At 36.7% G+C, this 18,053-nt stretch overlaps 1 protein-coding gene across 1 annotated transcript in view; it reads left to right on the forward strand.

Annotated features, from left to right (window-relative positions):
* Positions 1-16,169, forward strand: part of ADCY8 (adenylate cyclase 8) — a 125,587-nt gene extending 109,418 nt beyond the window's left edge. The window contains exons 14-18 of the mRNA XM_048939830.1: positions 3,017-3,175; positions 6,061-6,207; positions 12,339-12,431; positions 14,385-14,499; positions 15,602-16,169. Of these exons, the coding sequence (XP_048795787.1) occupies positions 3,017-3,175; positions 6,061-6,207; positions 12,339-12,431; positions 14,385-14,499; positions 15,602-16,089 (1,002 nt within the window). The 3' untranslated portion in view covers positions 16,090-16,169. The remainder of the gene's footprint in view (positions 1-3,016; positions 3,176-6,060; positions 6,208-12,338; positions 12,432-14,384; positions 14,500-15,601) is intronic.
* Positions 16,170-18,053: the final 1,884 nt, after the last annotated feature.

The following is an 18,053-nucleotide window of genomic DNA, read 5'->3' on the forward strand; positions in this document are numbered from 1 at the left end:
ATTTGTAGAATGGGGGAAAATTTGAAGTTACAAAATATGAGCACCAGCATTGACTTCTTTGAGTAATGGACCGCTTTCACCTGGTCCTACATCATAACAAGGACTTTGATGTCTTAGTTCTTTAGGACTGATTTCCTTGAGAAGGAACTGAGGAACTGCTATTTCAAAATAATATTGAAACTAACCAATACATTGAGCAAAAGCCATTGAAAGCAGGATGCTTCCTCTGCAGTGCTTCTGTCTGGCAGCCACTATAGTGCTGTGTATCAAGCATGCTGACTTAAGGCTGTCTCTTTTCACATAGAGACAAAGAGGACCATTGCATTCAAGGAAGAAGCAGTGACAGTTCCCTTTAGACATGGTCTTGCATGTTCAGCTTGCTTAAATATTTTCTCTTGAAGAGGATTATGGTAATTAACACCATCATTTGTAGGTCCTAATTTGAGTGAGGCAGTATTAGAAAGGTAAGACATTCTAAGCATAAGCAAAGATAAAGTTCAAAGGGTTAGAGAGTAAGTATACTTGCTCTGAAGTTATTTAGAAAGGAAACACTGAGTTAACATTACAGTAAACATTAGACAGAATCTGAGGAATGCTTGTTGAGATCACAAATGAGGGTAAATGTCTATATTTTACAAAACCTTATTGAGGATATTTGAGATTGTTCTCCAGCCCAGAGGCCTGTGAGCACAACACTGCCTTTTTCCACTCTATTAATCTTCCTTGCCTCACAAAACAAGGTAGTTACACCCACACTGTACTTGGAAATGGTCCCTGATATGTGCTTCCTTCTGCATGTTCTCCCAAATGATTCATAGGACCAGTCTATCAAGTTAAGAATATTCAACATTAGTGCCCAGAAACACTTCTTAGAACTGTTTTATTTCCTATTACAGAGTTAATCTAAAGCAACCTGTTTAAGTACAAAGAAATAAGCAAAAATTCAGAGCACATTAAAAAAAATGTCTTCTGTCATCTGAGCTGATGGAGAGCTCATTAACTCTGATAAAGCTGTCCTCCAGCACAGCTTCTCCCAAAGTGCAGAAGTATTATGAATTAGAATAACGTAAGTTATGTCTCATTCTACGTGGTTTTACAAAAAAAAAAAAAAAAAAAAAAAAAAAAGAAAAGAAAAGAAAAAAAAAAAGAAAAAAAAAGAAAAAAGAAAAGAAAAAAAAAAAAAAGAGCTTATGGACACTTCATTTCTGAGCAGTTTGACAGTTCTCTACTCTTCTTTATCCAATGTAAAGTAAATTCCCGCCATGGAATTTTAAACTAGATACTAGATTCTTATCAAGAAAAAATTATGTGAGACTGTCTGATCAATGTCAGATTTTTCTTAAAAACTCACTTGTATTTCAGTCAAGACATAAAGATATTCTCTTGTGCTAAAACTGTAATTACATGGAATTTTGTAACTGATATACGACATCAAGCTGGATAGGTTAATTTCCTACTGGAAATTCAATTTTTAAATAAATTTTTTAGTGAGTAAAACATATTTTTCAATATAAACTTGAGAAACAAAAGACGTATCGTAAACAATTTTGAGGCTAGAGTCATTCATTCTATACTAAAATGTGTTTATTTACTGCTTTGTCTTTTAATGAGTTAATTAGAACATAAAGCATCCCTTAGTATCTTATCAAAATACATTATCTCATATACTCCTTTCCACTGGAAATACATTTCCAGTGAAAATACACAACATAAGTAATCTATCATCTGAGTGCAATTACTATGACTTTAAAAAAATAAAATAAAATAAAATAAAATAAAATAAAATAATAATAAAAAAAACTTTTAATAATTGCAAAGGGAAAAACTGCCCACAGCACTCAGTCCCCCTCACACCCCGAAATCCTGCTCTCCAGGGCTGCTCTCACAAGATATGAACTTTTATGTTAGTCACTGCTGATAAAAATGTGGATCCAGTTGTCACTAGGGAATGCCCAAACCCACTTTTAGTCATTCCCATCGCTGCAGACTTGCCCTTTACTTCAGCTTGGCACATAAGTCATGTCCCAGCAACTTCCTTACTCTAGCAGCTTTTGACAAACAATTTGATATCTCTCCCAATTAGAAAAGCATTTATTTGCTGATGCATTATGATCCTCTGCTGAGTGTATTATTATTATCTCCATCCAGAACATCTCAAGCCTCACAGATACGTTTTCTCTTTCAGCTTACAGCATGCAAGGATATATTTCCATCACTTCCAATAAGACTGTATCTTGTTAGCCCTGTCCAGGCTTTTTGCAAGCTAAAATAGCATCTGCCTTCAAATCTGAAATCTTTCTTCTAGTGCAATGTACCCAAAAGTTCTGGTAGTGTTGGTCTTGTCCATGAACATAGAACAGGGATGGAGTACTCAAGGGGGTACCAAACAGTGTATCTTTCACTCTAAAAGACAATAAGCAAAGGCATTTCCCAACAGTAGAAATATCTCGAAGATATATCTCGAATATGCCAAAGACTTGAAAATCCTCCTTGAAAGTGTATGAATTGTTAATATTTAGTTTAGCTGAAAGTTGCTAATCCTTGAGAAGCAAAATACCTAGCTCTGTTAAGACTTTGGAATCACATGCTATTTTCTTGTGAAATCCAACTCATCTGAAAACATATATGAAAAGCAGAACATATTTACTTCATACCAATATCTTCCAATATCTGATCTATTTCCATTATTTAATTTAATTTAATTTATTTTAATTTAATTTAAGTGTCAGAGAGGTGTTTAAAACGAAACTAACAGTAAAATTTTCTAGCCACTGACCATGGCAGCAACAAGACAAATGTTATTTGTCCCAGTATTTCTCTCAAACACTCAACATACACAGAACATGGAAATTCTCCTTTTTTCCTGTCAATGAAATCAAATTCTTTCTAAGTGATAAAAGTTTCCAGCATTATTGAAGCACTTACATGGGAGGAGCAGATTTCCAGAATGACAATATGATGAGTACTCATATTGTTGGGCTTTATTTTTGCCTTTCTCTCCTTCCTGAAACTACAGCTTGAATACACAGCAAGGCTGGATTTTCTGTGGCGTGTTCAAGCAAAAGAAGAAATCAATGAAATGAAGGAGTTAAGGGAACACAATGAAAATATGCTACGGAATATCTTACCCAGTCATGTTGCACGTCACTTCTTGGAGAAGGATCGGGATAATGAAGTATGTATCAATTTTATTCCTGATAATTTTATCTAATTAGTGGAACTAAAGCAGATACATTAGAGATTTATTTGTACACAATTCTTAGTAGGACTCAATACACAAATGTTGCCCATTTTTGGTATCTCATCCATATTAAATAATAATAATAATAATTAATTCTTAAGGTCAAGGGAAATTATTATTCCCTGTGTTCTGCACTTCTAGTACTCATCTGGAGTGCTGTTTCCAGTTTTAGGTTTCCCAGAATGAGGCACACATATCTACTAAAGCAATCCAGCTTAAGGCCTCTATAATTAGGGCACCATAGCATACGAGGAGCGGCTGAGAGATTTGGGTTTAAAGGATGAAGGAGGATCTTATTGTTTCTTTCGACTGCTTTCAATATTGCTATAGAGAAGACAGAAACAGTATATTCTCAGATGAAGAAAAAGAGGCACTGGACACAGGTTGCTGCAAGAAAAATCCCTTTCAGCTGCAGGAAAAATTTTCCACCCAGGAAGTGGTCTAATTCTGCACCAGGGGATCACAGAGGATGTGAAATCTCCACCTTTGAAGTTATTCGAAGTCCATGAGAAGCTTGTCCGAAATGTACTTGCTTCTAATGGTATTCTTTATAAAGCCCTCCCAGCATACGAGTCTGGGAAAATAAAATATTCCTCAAAAAAAGATGTAAAAATCTAACAAAATAACTTTGCAGCTTTAAGATTGTCTAGTGTTGCACAGGTAATATTGCAGCTCTTGCAGCTAGTATGCAAGTAACCTGTCCAACAGGCATCAACAGACTCCAGCCTCCCTGCATCTCCAGACCCAAGAGAGTATTTTTGCCATTTCATACCATGTCTCTTTTGTGCAGTTAATAGAGCATCCATTTTGGAAACATAGCTGTGGCTGTTTTCCTAAAGAATGTTTGCAGTACACACAAAAAAGCTTTGTAAGTTCAAGATATGACTGAAGTCAGTCAGATGGAGGAAAACTCAGTAAAATATTCTGCTGATGATGGAGTCTGTGAATATTCTTAATGCTGTATTTGGAGAGGGGATGCTGATGCGATATAAGAAAAACCAGCATTTGTTTGGGGAAGCTGCAGTAAGGCACTTAGTCCTTATCTGAAACAAGGCAAATGTATATTATAACATATGTGAATAAAAGCTGTTCTATGATAAAATTTTAGAATTGCATTTTATAATGAAGACATGACAAATACTTCAAGATTCAAGTTGCCAACAGTGACATATCGATTAAGTATGCAGTGAAACAGATTCAAGGCTCCCTTTTTCTGCTTCTACAGTTTGAAAATGATAATGTAAGCAGCCAAATTAGACTACTCATCACTGTGTATCTGAAGATGTGATTTCAAATAGCACCAAAGGGAAGATGACATAGTTAGGAGCTACAAGGAAAGGCACTTTAGAAATCAGCCTTTTGAGGAATTTTGCAGCCTGTGGATATTAAATTCCCATAAAACACTGCTTTGCACAAGAGAAAATGTATGTGTGAAAACAACCAGGTTAGAACACTTTGATTCAAGTGGAGCCAATACCATTAGCAAACATGAGGATGTTGCATCATGTCTGCAGTATGCATTTTCGGGGAATATGTCTGCTTTTATACATCTTTTCATGTAAGCTCATATGCATGATAATATTCAAAAGCAAACATGCCCTGTGCATCATGCTGATGTTTCAAGTATTTGCTACCAAATTCAGTCATCATTTCTGGTTTTTGTAAGGTGACTTCCCACTGATTTACTGATTTATGTGTGAGTGTACTGGCTGTAGCATCTAACAGATCTCAGTACAATCAATCCTACAGTTCAATTCTGACTATTAAGTTAATTTCTGCTCTCAAATATACGTTCCCAAATGTGTAATGTAAGCATTTTCTCATGGATAGATTATTTCAGTATTGATGTTTCTTACCAAAAATAGAAAAACTGGGAAGCTGAAGACTCAGTCTGTTTTCTGTCTTCAAAATCTGAGCATAGTGTAAGTCTCTCAGCAAGTATTCTTCAAGTGCATATGTCTCTTTTTCTTTCTTGTAAGCCTCAACAAACTAGTCTGTGTATTAATTTCTACTAAAGGAAAAAGATTAGTCAGGTTTCCATGCTCTTCAGTGGAGGAAAGAATAAGGGCAGGAGGGGAACCAATCATTTTTTCAGAATTAAAATCTGGCAGTGAAAAGGGGATCTACAAGCCAGTGTCCATCATGTCTGTTCCTGGGAAGGTCACGGAGCAGATGCTCCTGAAGGAGACATTAAGACATGTGGAAGATGTGGAGGAGACCTGAGACAACCAGCATAGCTTTACCAACAGCAGATCATGTTGGACTAATCTGGTTGCCTTCTATGATGGAATGACGACAACAGTGGACAAAGGAAAGGCAACTGATGCCATCTAAAGGGACTTGTGCAAGGCCTTTGACATGGTCCTGCACTGCATCCTTATCTGTAAATTGGAAAGATATGAATTTGAGGGCTGGGCTATTAAGCGGATAAAAATTTGGTTAAATGGTCATAGCCATAGAGATGTTGTCAAGGGCTCTATGTTCAGGTGGACACTGGTTGTGAGTGGTGTCCCCTAGGGATCTCTTTTGGGACCAGTACTCTTCATCATCTTTTTCAGTGACATAGACAGTGACAGTGACACCGGACTCAAGAGGAGAATTTAGAGTAAAGAGCAAAACCTGCATAAAATCCAGTATAAAAATATGAGAGCCGTCAGCCTCCTCCTGTTGAACCTTCCTAATCACACAACATCTTAGTGCTAAATTCCGATATTAAGGTATATGCATGGAAGAAGTAAGCTGTGGATGCTAAGCACAGAGAATGATTTTCTCATTCCTGTCTTTTCACTCCAACTTGGTTTTCTTCACTGTTCTTTTAGGAATTGTATTCACAGTCTTATGATGCTGTTGGTGTGATGTTTGCTTCTATTCCTGGATTTGCTGACTTCTATTCCCAGACAGAGATGAATAACCAAGGAGTAGAATGTCTACGCTTGCTGAATGAAATCATTGCAGACTTTGATGAGGTAAGACCAACAATTTATCTGATAGTGCTTGAATGGTAAGTTCTCAAACATCAAATCAGTCAACATAAATTATCAAATTTTCTATTTTCTTTCAAATAATTTTCTAGGGTTTCTAGTTTTTTTTTGTTGTTGCTGTTGTTGTTTGGGTTTTTTTTTTGTTTGTTTTTTTTTTTTTTGGCTGGTTGTTACTCCAATTACTACTACAGTTGTCTACTTTGCTTTTTGATTTAGACTTGCCAAACATTGGTCTAAATAACCTAGTGGCAGAGAGAGTAGAAGCAATAGTTACTCAAATACGTGCATATATAATAAAAAACACAACCTGCTCCAGTGTATCTAGTGGTAGAACATGCCTATATCCTGCAGAAGAAAGGGTAAAGATATCTGGGAAATAGTGATCCAAGTCTAAACTGGTAAAGGTATTATTTTGAAGCCAGTGAGTGAGTCAGATAAGTACAGAATCAAACACTGAGTTAAGAACAAAAGAGATGGCATTTTTATCAATGTCACTTCTCTGGTGAGATATATAATAGAGATGTTAAGCTGCTTGCTTTGCTAAGGAATTCAGAGTTGGAGGAGAAAAATTGGAAATGACATTAAAAATAAAGATTTTTTTTAAATATCCTGTCCATCACGAAGGTAAACAATGTTAATATCAGAAAGAGAGCTGAGGAATCATAGAATCATAAAATCATAGAATGGCTTAGGATGAAAGAAACCTTAAAGACCATAGAATTATAGAATGGCTTGGGTTCAGAAGGGACCTTTAAGATCATCTAGTTCCAATCCCTCCACTATAGGCAAAGACCTCCTACCAGACCACGTTTCTCAAAGCCCATTTCAGCCTGACCTTGAATGCCTCCATAGAGGGGATATCCACAACCTGTGTGGGCAGCCTGTTCCAGTGTCACTAAACTAAACTGAAAAGGAGAAAGCACCTGGATAGCAAGAAATATTTGAGAAACAGTGAAAAAAAATATCCTAGGATGTTCTGTTTTATCTCTGTTTATCACAAAAATGTTTTTAATTCCTTTCTGCATGTAGATAGAGTACCAAATGGGGCAATGAAGGTTGTTTTGTAGGATTAATTTTAAGACACACTTCAAGAAAGCAGAAGGAATTAGTTTTTTCCCTAAAATGAGCTTTGATCTGGATTTCACATCCCACATGAGTTATGTAACCATGGCGTAATTTTCAGAATCAGGGAAAAAATCTACTTAGGTTGTGCTTTGGAAAGGGGAGAACACTTTCACCCTTTGTTTTTTTTTATTTTTTTGGTTCTCAACTCAAAAGACACTATCAGAGTACAGCTGATTGAGACTGAACTTTTGAGAGAAAACAAGAGCAGATGCTTAGTTTTGGAATATGAATTGCAGATCAGGATTTTGTCTATTGATAAAGTATGCAGAATTTTTTCTCAGCATCATTAGCGATAGGATAAGGGGGAATGGTTTTAAACTGAGACAGGGGAGGTTTAGGTTAGATATTAGGAGGACGTTCTTCTCACAGAGGGTGGTGAAGCACTGGAACAGGTTGCCCAAGGAGGCTGTGGATGCCCCATCCCTGGAGGCATTCAAGACCAGGCTGGATGTGGTTCTGGGGAGCCTGGTCTGGTGGTTGGCAACCCTTCACATAGCAGGGGGGTTGAAACTAGATGGCCATTGTGGTCCTTTTCAACCCAGGCCATTCTATGATTCTATGATTCTATGATGAACGAATTTTAGATCTCTCCAGGGACTACAGTTCAATGAAAATTTGAGATTTAGTGTCTTTTTTCCTCCTTTTTTTTTTTTCAGTTGTACCTCAGTTCTACTTTAGCCACCTGTCTCTCCTTGAGGATCTAGCCTAAGCTTTTTGTTTTATTTTGTGTTGACTAGTTTTGCTTTGAAGAACAGGTATATCCAAGGGCTTCAGAGAAAGTTGCTGAAGAGCAAGATAAAAGTGGAAGGTAAAACGCTGAGAAAAATAGATTAATATTTTTTATTATTGTTATTCAGTTCTGGGAAGCTACTATGTAAGGCCTCTCAGAGGTTTTGAAAAATTTATTTTACCTTAATTCTATAGTTGTCTTCATTTTATGAGTGGAAGGCAAAGGTACAAAGGAATAACTGGCTTTCCTACGTTTTTCAGAAAACAAAGGTACACGAATCAAGCCAGAAAATAGAAACTAATTATGAACCCAGTTTAGGGGCTGAACTACACCTTTATTCTTCCTTATTCTGGGGCTCCTCATGAGAAGAGTTCATAGAGTGCTAGCTCATGAAAACTGGATGAGGATCAAGTGTACCAAACTGTGAGACACAATGAAATTGAGGGTTTATTTTACAAATGAACAGTTACTAAAATTGCCAGTGGGGAATATAAGAATTCACAGATGCAATGCATCCTTGTGCATTTCAGTAGAAAACTAAACTCCTATTCTACAGGTAGAACTCTGGCTCCTCCTAAGCTTCTGCTCTGTTTTCCCTATAGGTATAAATACTGCATTCTCATTTCTGAGATCTTGAACAGCTGTCAGCATGCTCTGATTAATAGTTTTGTTTTTCTTTCCAGATCTCATTAAAATGATTATGGCTCAAACTTAATGCAAAGCGTATTGCTATGAATTAATTTTAGATATCTCGTCATGCACTTTCATGTAATTTTCACAGCAGAATTTCATTGCTGCTGAGGTGATTATTGAAGACAAGGTTTTCATCAAAAGCTCTAACATGATGATCATTCAGGTCCCTGACACCTGTTCTGTAACTAATAAAGGACCTAATTAGGAACTGTATTATGTCCCAGACATGTTTAGTTGAATAGATATGTTCTTAGTATGGGTAGTAAATTAAATTATGTGCTCTCCTGATGACTGCTAATCTACCTCCAGCATGGTTACACCATCAGTTTTCTTTGTCTAAGCAATCTGAAAGGTGATATGTAGGACATATCTGACATGGTCTGAGACAAACACGTGAGATTGGCAGCTCCCATGCTGCACTATCAGAAAACTTATACTATCCTGAAGCATGCAGTTGAAAGTTTTAACAGAAAGCATGCTCTAAATGACACTAGACTTCTATATTTAGATAACAGAATTAAGTTCCTAATTCCAAGTGAGATTCTGTACTATGAATCTCCATGCTTCCTTATACAGGTTACAGTCCTAGGGATATTATCTTCATCTAGTTGGAACTCAATTACAGTGAAGGTCCCTTCCAAATTAAGCCATTCTATGATTCCATGATTCTAAGATGGTTCTGAATGAAAGCAGCAGTAAAAATCTAAATTGACCTGATTTGGAAAATGTGATGGGGACAGATGGGGGCAGAAAGGGATGTGCTGGGTTCTGGACTGAAAAAAAAGATCTTTCTTTATTTGTTGTATAGCATCACTACAGAATACAGTTATACAAAATTTCTTACTTATACATCAGGCCCAGAGCTACTGAAAGCAACACATCATACATCAATACAAAAAAACATGAACACTGCAAATCTACTTTTATACTTTTAAATGACACATAACAGGGCAAAACTCCCTGATTAGACATACTGTACCAAAAAATAATACTGGAATGTTTTTTTCCTGAAGATTATGATTTTTTTTTTTCTAAAATGTAATATTCTTTCTAGCCATTTTAATCTAGCATTTATGTATCTTAGCTACAGTACAATTGGGATTTGTGCTTTAATAAGAGTTTTCTACTTCATGGACTCTTTTTCCCCCTTTATCCTTTTCCCCTTTACCCTGCAGTGATTTACATGGTGCTTATAACAAGGAATGCTAATACACAATGTTGTCACAAATACGGGTTTCAGCACCATGCAGGATTCTGCTTTCAGAATGCACTGATCACATTGCAGTTATGTGGGATGTCCTGAAATGTTCTCTGCTTTACTACCTCATACGTGCATATGCCACAGGGTCTGATCCCTGTGTAGTTCAACTGTACACGAATTGAAGCATCAAGCTATTCATTTCTTTTCAGATTTCAATCACACTGTAGCATTTGAAAATATTTCCTAATCTTTCTTAGTAAATTGGTAAATTCATGAGCCTATTTAAAGTGTGCAACAAATAGCAGTGGAAAGTGTTGCAACAAATGGAGTGCTAATATTTTTCCTCAAAATCAATATTCACCATCCTGTCATACTTGGACGAAAGAAGTGGGTAAATAAACCACTATCTGAAAAAGGAAATAAGATATTTAACAGACAGAATGAAGCAGGAAAAAATAGAGATTTGGAAACAATAATGAATGAGAAGGAGATAACTTGAGATTATTTCTTCAAAATTGCCTGATAGCCAATAGGTTTTCTAATTCTTAAAAAGAATAATTTTTAAATATTTATCATACAAGCCATATTATTGTGCTCTTTGGTATTGTTTCTAGCAACCATATGGAAATGAAAACTGTTTTTATCCAAGACCATTTCTCCCCTACACACCTGCCCCTTCCAGAATCAGAGTAGTAAGAAGCAGTCTTTTTTTTTTAAGGGAGCAGCTAAATGAACTGTCCTTGTGGGAGAGAAATACAGATGATGGGCTTTCCTGGCAGTCTGAAAAAAATGAGAAATGTGTCAAATTTTTGGACTTTCCTAAGTTGGAAGAGAGCCATTAACCATATGGCTTTGTGTCCCCTGTGCAATGCTGTGCAGCTTCCCTTTAGAGACAGATGGTGCCATATCTGCACATGAACAGCAGAGCTTCCGACACCCCGACGCTCTGGCTGACTTACAGTGTGGTTAGTTCAATGGCCAGGGATATTTCATGTTATTCCCTTGGTATGTTTTTCCCTTTGAACAAAATACTGTTAGTTTTTAATTGAAAGGAAACTCAAATCCACAGAGTGGAAAAGGAATGTGTGATAATGTATGATAAAAGTGGGGAAAGCTTCATTAACTTTTTGCCTGACCACAGCAGGAATTTTTTCATTTAAATCTCAACTATGTTGTACCTTTAGTACTAAAAGTTTTAAATTCATTGCCTGTGAACAGGTTTTAGGTGGGGATATTTTTGAGGGGGGAAAGGAGATGGTCATTCAGGACTGGCAAACCACATTGATGCCTGAATTTATTAGGTATCACACTCCCTATCTTGAAGTGTTCCAGGGTATTACCTTCACTAACACACATCTGTAAAGCCTGTGATGAGGTGATATGTGCCCACATCCCATATAAAATGCTGCCAATGGTTGAGTTCAGAACACAAAGTCAGATTAAGTTTCTCAAGGAATGAGACTCTAGCTCTAAGCCAAAATTTAATGCAAAATTCTACGTTAAACAGTGAATATCGGCTTGGAGTAGGGACCAAATTGTCATTTCCACACCACTCACTGCTCTAGTCACTAGCCTAAATTTATTATTCCTCTTGCAGATTCCCAATCTGATAAGATTTTGTTATGCCTACTTAGCATAGATACTGGTGCTTAACAATATGTATTGGTTTCCTGCAATTCTTGCAGAAGGTGTAAATAGTTAACAAAGCATAGACTGACTGACCAATGACTGTACCAGTGTCAAAAATAGTAGTAAGAAGAAACATGACAAGCAGGAGGACTTGATCTCCTACAAAAGTGCTCTGGAGGCATTGATATCTGTTCATTGAATGTGTATGATGGTTGAATGAGTAAGTGGATTGAATTACCTCCCATACTGGCCTAATCAACAGAAATGTTTCCACAAGAGCACTAAACCACACTGAATTCCTCCCAGAGAGATCTTGGGATATTTTGAAGTGATCAAGTGTTCTTATATTCATAAACACATATACCAGAATATACACAAACTAAGACCATTTGTCTCGGTTAATTTTCCATGATTATGTCTCAGCATTCGCAGGGATCATCTTCATTTAAGTTAAGCTGGAATATGCATGTTTTATATTATCTATTCTAAAATATGCCAAATGTCTTTAAAGAGCTTGAGTGCGTTCTGTTAGTAGATGATGTTACAAGGAGCCAGTGCTCAGTGTTTCCCAGAACCTGGAATGAATACTGTACAATAACTAGAACTATATTGTTCTATGACTACAAATTGCAAGCACGAAGACTAACTTCTATATCCATACAATCATTTTATGTTAAAAGTGACAGTAATAATAGCTTATATTTGTTTATTTTTATTATTTTTTAATATTCTTATTAGCTACTAGGTGAAGAGAGATTCCAGGATATTGAAAAAATTAAAACAATCGGTAGCACATACATGGCTGTGTCAGGATTATCACCTGAAAAACAGGTAAGAGAAGAGTCTACTCTATAACTCTAAACTTCTGATGTGATTATATTAACAATTAGTGAATGATGAAAATAATAATGAATTAAAAATCCATGTTCATAGTGCTATATTTGCTCAAAGAAAACAGACATTTGGGCTTCTGGCAGAAACAGTTGCAGTTCTTGATGAACTGAAATGCCATTTGTTCTCTGAACAAGAACCATATGGATTCTTTCTTCAAATTTAAGTTTGTTAGAGAGAAAAAAATCTCCTTTCAATCACACTGATGGGAAAATAGAGCAGCATACTTATGCAAGTGCAAGGTCACATTTAAACATCTATTGCAATGATGTAGCTGTTTGTTTTTAAGCAGGATGATAAACTGTACATCAGAACAAAGCAGACATGTCAGTTCAAATAAAGAACTTCACAAAACCAGAAGTTTGCACATTGCTCTCGCTATCAGAATTGGAAACAAAACTAAGGGAAAAATCATAGAACCATAGAATGTTTCATATTGGATGGAAAATTAAAGACCATCCAGTTTCACCCCCTTTCCATAGGCTGGTTGCCACTCACCAGATCAGGCTGCCCAGGGTCCCATCCAACCTGGTCTTGAACACTTCCAGGGATGGGACTTCCACAGTTTCCATGGGCAGCCTCTGCCAGTGCCTCACCACACTCCAACTAAAGAATCCTAATCTGAACATAAAATAAGCCAGATCACAATTGCACTCAAGAGTATTCCTGAAAATGGGGTCTCCAGAGGAATAAGATGAAGTTCTAGAATACTTCCAGTGAGAAGCTGACTGTTGCCAAGATATGTCTTGCTTGGCAACCAGTGCCGGATTATGAGGAAGAGCACCACAAGAATGTGCTGCCCCAGATCAACAGGAGCATGGGAATCAGATTTGCCCACACTGATTGCAGCAACCAGGAAAGCAGCATCCAGAGCTTTATAATCTAAAAAAAAAAATTGATTGTTTGTTTATATTATAAAGCAAGTAGAGTTTAGCTAAAACATGCAGAGTAACAAGTAAGGCTGATAGACAGAAATCCATAAAACTAGGCATGCATGATATTTTTTTAGTTTGTTCCATCTTCAATTGCTTCTCTGCAGAGATGAGCAAAGAAGTGAACATCGGAAACATAAGAGGTTGCTGCTACAGACCTCCTAACCAATTCTTTTTACTCTTAATATGGATAAAAATTCAAAGAAAATTTTTACTGCACTTTCAACATTGATTAATCAATCTTTTGTAAAACTGTAGTAGTCTAATGAAATTTGTACATATGTTTAAAATGCACTTCTTTTCATACGTGTGTATGTATATACATATATGTATATATGTGTATGTACCATTGCATCAACATCAAAGAGGTGAGGGTTGCTGAGAGAGGATGGCATATTCTGAACTGAAAGAAGCTGAGGACAACAAATGAGAACGGTGTGAACAGAAAAGGTTGATGCAAGGGAGATTGTTATGATCAGACTTAAAAACCAAGGGTGGTTAAAATGGCAGAGTTGCACTGCATGATGTGAGATGGTGCTTCATATGTAATGCTTCATACTTATGGATTGGAAATTTATAAAAGAATTACTTGGCTTCAGAATAGATAAGGTGATATCATAACATTATTAGGCTAGTCCCAATCCTCTCCATATTTCATCAGTCTTAGATTTCATATGCATTGTTAATTCCTGTGATTTTCGTTCTGATTTTTGATAGGAAATGAATTTCTTTGGTGTTTCAGAGTGAGATTGTCCATCTAAGTATGGAAGCATTGTTATATAAGTGGAAAGCAATACTTTACCATTAATAATACCAACCTCCTCTTGATCTGGCATAGTTAAACTATTCATTTTGCATTCCAGATCTGTAAGATACTTGTTACTTGGTAGGGGTGGATGGGAGCTGTTCTACAGGGAAATGCAAAACATTTCTAACATATTGTTTTTTAATGACTGCTCAGCAATGTGAAGACAAATGGGGGCATTTGTGTGCTCTAGCTGACTTCTCCATAGCACTGAATGAAAGCATACAGGAGATCAACAAGCATTCATTTAACAACTTCGAGCTCCGTATTGGTAAGCATTATTCAAGCATGAGAATTAAAATGTGTTTTAAGTTAAAATAGCGAATAGCAGCTCACTCTAAACTCTGTGTGCAGTATTTATGGCTTTGGAGAAAAACTGAGCTCTGATTCCGACCTGATCTGTCCCAGTGGCAGCACCTCTAATCTGCTGTGAATGGATGAAATATGATGGGTTATGACAATATTACCTCAATGTATGGGACGTAGCAGGAACAAAACTGATGATATCTTACGTTGTCTAGATCAATAGACAAAACCAGAAAGCACTCAGAAAAACAAGACAGGCTTAGCATAAAAGAAAACAGAAGTATATTCATCAATCACAGCATAGAGGGTTTTGGCATCACTCTATCTGTGCTATTTCAGAGTGTATCCTAATAGTTTAGAACGATGGATAACTTTCAGGGAATACCCATCTGTGCCCAGTAAACGTGGATCACTTGCAAAGAATTTATCGTGCATGAATGCAGAAATATTTGAAGATCATTCAATAACCAATCTATAAATAATAATAATAATAATAATAATAATAATAATAATAATAAAAACTTTGCATGACCTTTCTTCAAAGTTGTTTTTCACTACCACTAATATTTTTTTTTTAATTCTATCATATATAAAAAATTATTCTCTTCTCTTTGATTGTTTGCCTTGAATTTATGCAAGTTTCATAAAATATAGTATTACAGTAACTTCATAGAAATACATGAATATTTTCATTTCATAGAACATAAGAATATCATTTCTTCACTGCATAGCACTGTTAGGGCTGCCTTCAAGAAGTGCAGATTTTTCCTACTGCTTAAGAAATAGTTTGCAGAAACTTTGGCAATACTGTGCAGAATACAGACGATATATAAGTACTGCAATTCCACTTGGGCAACCTGTAAAATAGCTTTGAGGAGATAGCTTTTCATGTTTTTATCTTTCCCGGACTTATTTCTGTCTTTTTATGTGTACTTTTTCCTTAAGCTTAATGATAAGTGTATCTGACGTAGTTTTCAGCTGATTCTCAAGTGTAAATATGGTTTTCAGTTATTCTTGCTTACCTGGCTGCTGCTTCTCTATTTTATTTACTTATTTGTTTTTAATAGGGATTAGTCATGGCTCTGTTGTAGCAGGAGTTATCGGTGCCAAGAAACCACAGTATGATATCTGGGGCAAAACAGTTAATTTAGCAAGTCGAATGGACAGCACAGGAGTTAGTGACAGAATACAAGTGCCTGAAGAAACATATCTGATCCTGAAGGACCGAGGATTTGCCTTCGACTACCGAGGAGAGATTTATGTCAAAGGCATCAGTGAACAGGAAGGAAAAATCAAAACATATTTTCTTCTAGGAAGAGTTCAACCAAATCCTTTAATCTTACAACCAAGAAAACTGACCGGACAGTATTCGTTAGCAGCTGTTGTACTAGGACTTGTACAGTCTCTTAACAGGCAAAAACAGAAGCAAATCCTAAATGAGAACAATAACTCTGGAATCATAAAGGGACATTATAACCGCAGGACTTTGCTCACTCCCGGTGGATCTGAGGCAGCAGCTCAGGCTGAGGGTGCGGACAAAACTGAATTGCCATAATCAACATTTTGTTTGTGTTCTTTTTTTTGTATTTCTTTTATATATAAAAATAAATATACAAATAAAAAGGGTTTAATTTTTTTTAGAATACGTGTGATTATTTTCTGGTGTTACTTTTCTATGCGATTCCAGTTTCTCTATTTTAATGAATGGTGTCAGCAACTCTCTCCACACCTGACTGTCCAACCATAGGGGCAATAAGCATTCTGCTGCTCCAGTTACTCACAAAGAGGGTCGAGAATAAACTTCCTAAAAGGAGGAACATAAATTGTGTGGGCAGTATATCACATGGAATAGAAGTAAAGTCAGAAGAAGATTGGGTAGACATTTCTCACTTCTGGTTGTATTCAAGGAGTACGATGCCCATCTAAGCTAGTTGTCTGGTCTCCATAACAACCAGGGAAAAGCTAGTCAGCACAGGCAATGGATTTTAATGTGTGTTATCTGTCCAGATGTGAAGATGTGGGAGATAAGAGAGAGTGTTTTTAGCTAAGCCCACAGATTCCATTGAGTAACTGGTTATGGGATGTTAAAAGAACCTAGAGTGTCTTGCCTAAACATAGGTGTATGCAGATATCTTACATGTCATTCATTACCCATCTGAGCTCTATCTAGTGCCTGCTCCAGGAGGTCAAGGCTCTCCTCTAGGCACTATCTGTCAGTTCCATTTGGAGAGCTCAAATGTACTAAGATATCTTCAATGGCTCAAGGAACCTATGAATGAATGACAGAACTCCACCTTGGATGGCTTGTCTGGAGTCTGAGTCTATTTTCCAGCTGAAGAATTAACCATGTTCTCTGGAGTCACTTTCCAGAGCTGAGCTCTTTACCCCTTCTTCCAGTTACATTTTTGCCAGAAGAAGGGCTTTTTCAGGCTGTAAAATGAGTATGTGTAGAAGCACCACAGGAGGCAAAGCTCAACTCCCACTCAAGTACCACAGGAGAAAGAGAAAGGTTACCCCACTGCAGCAACTCTAGATAGGTTAACCACAACTGAGGTTAGCCCAAATTATTTTTGTGACAGAACAGAGACAGTCCTGCTGCGATGCAACACTGGCACACCTACCTACCTGCTACAAATCTTACATCAAGGATGATGCCATTTTAAGATGGTCAATCAGATTTTCCCTGGAAATAGTAACTATATAGCACAGGCTCCTATATGCACTGGTGCTGCAATTCATACTGTGCTGTAAAGTGTACAAATGAACCTCTCATCAAGTCTGTGTGCTCAAAGGAGCTGGACTTGTCACAGTAAATAATATCTTTCATATAATTCACAGATGGAAGAAGCAGAACCTGCACTCACACAGCAATCCCCAGACAAGACCTTCCACAATCAATATAACATACGTATGTGTGTGGAAACAGGCTATGCTTTCCTACAGGCTGTTACTCAGTCCTTAATGAAAACTGCTATGTATTGGGAGCATTATCACAGGAATGGATACATTTTTATAAAAATGGCCATTATGTCTAGGAAATCTTGATTCTTACGTTTTATGAGACACCATTGTTTAAAAATAAAAGACATCAAAACACAAAGCTGTTTAATTGTAGTATGACAAAAATAATGCTCTTCATTGTAAAACAATCTGATGAATGGCTATGTTGGACAAAATGTAATCAGCTGAATACTGCCTTCAGAAATAGAAAATAATAAAAATGACCAAATAGATTCCAGAGTAAATTATATCACTCGAAGATGGGTCTGTGCACAGAAAGCAAAAAGCAGCCTGAAATGTTATATAAGTGATGAAACTGCCAGTAACTGAGCTCTCATTTCAGGTCAGTTACTGATTTGAAACCCCACAAATATAATCTCTTTCCACCACGTAGGAATCCTGGAAGCAGAGCCCCTCACACCATCCAGGACAGCGTTGATGCTGTAGGAGAGGAAGAAAATGACTGGTTAATATTTGAAGCAGCTAAACAAATTTCACGTTAAAAGTGATATTGGAAGC

Source organism: Lagopus muta, chromosome 3, assembly GCF_023343835.1.
Source record: "Lagopus muta isolate bLagMut1 chromosome 3, bLagMut1 primary, whole genome shotgun sequence".
NCBI lineage: Eukaryota > Metazoa > Chordata > Aves > Galliformes > Phasianidae > Lagopus > Lagopus muta.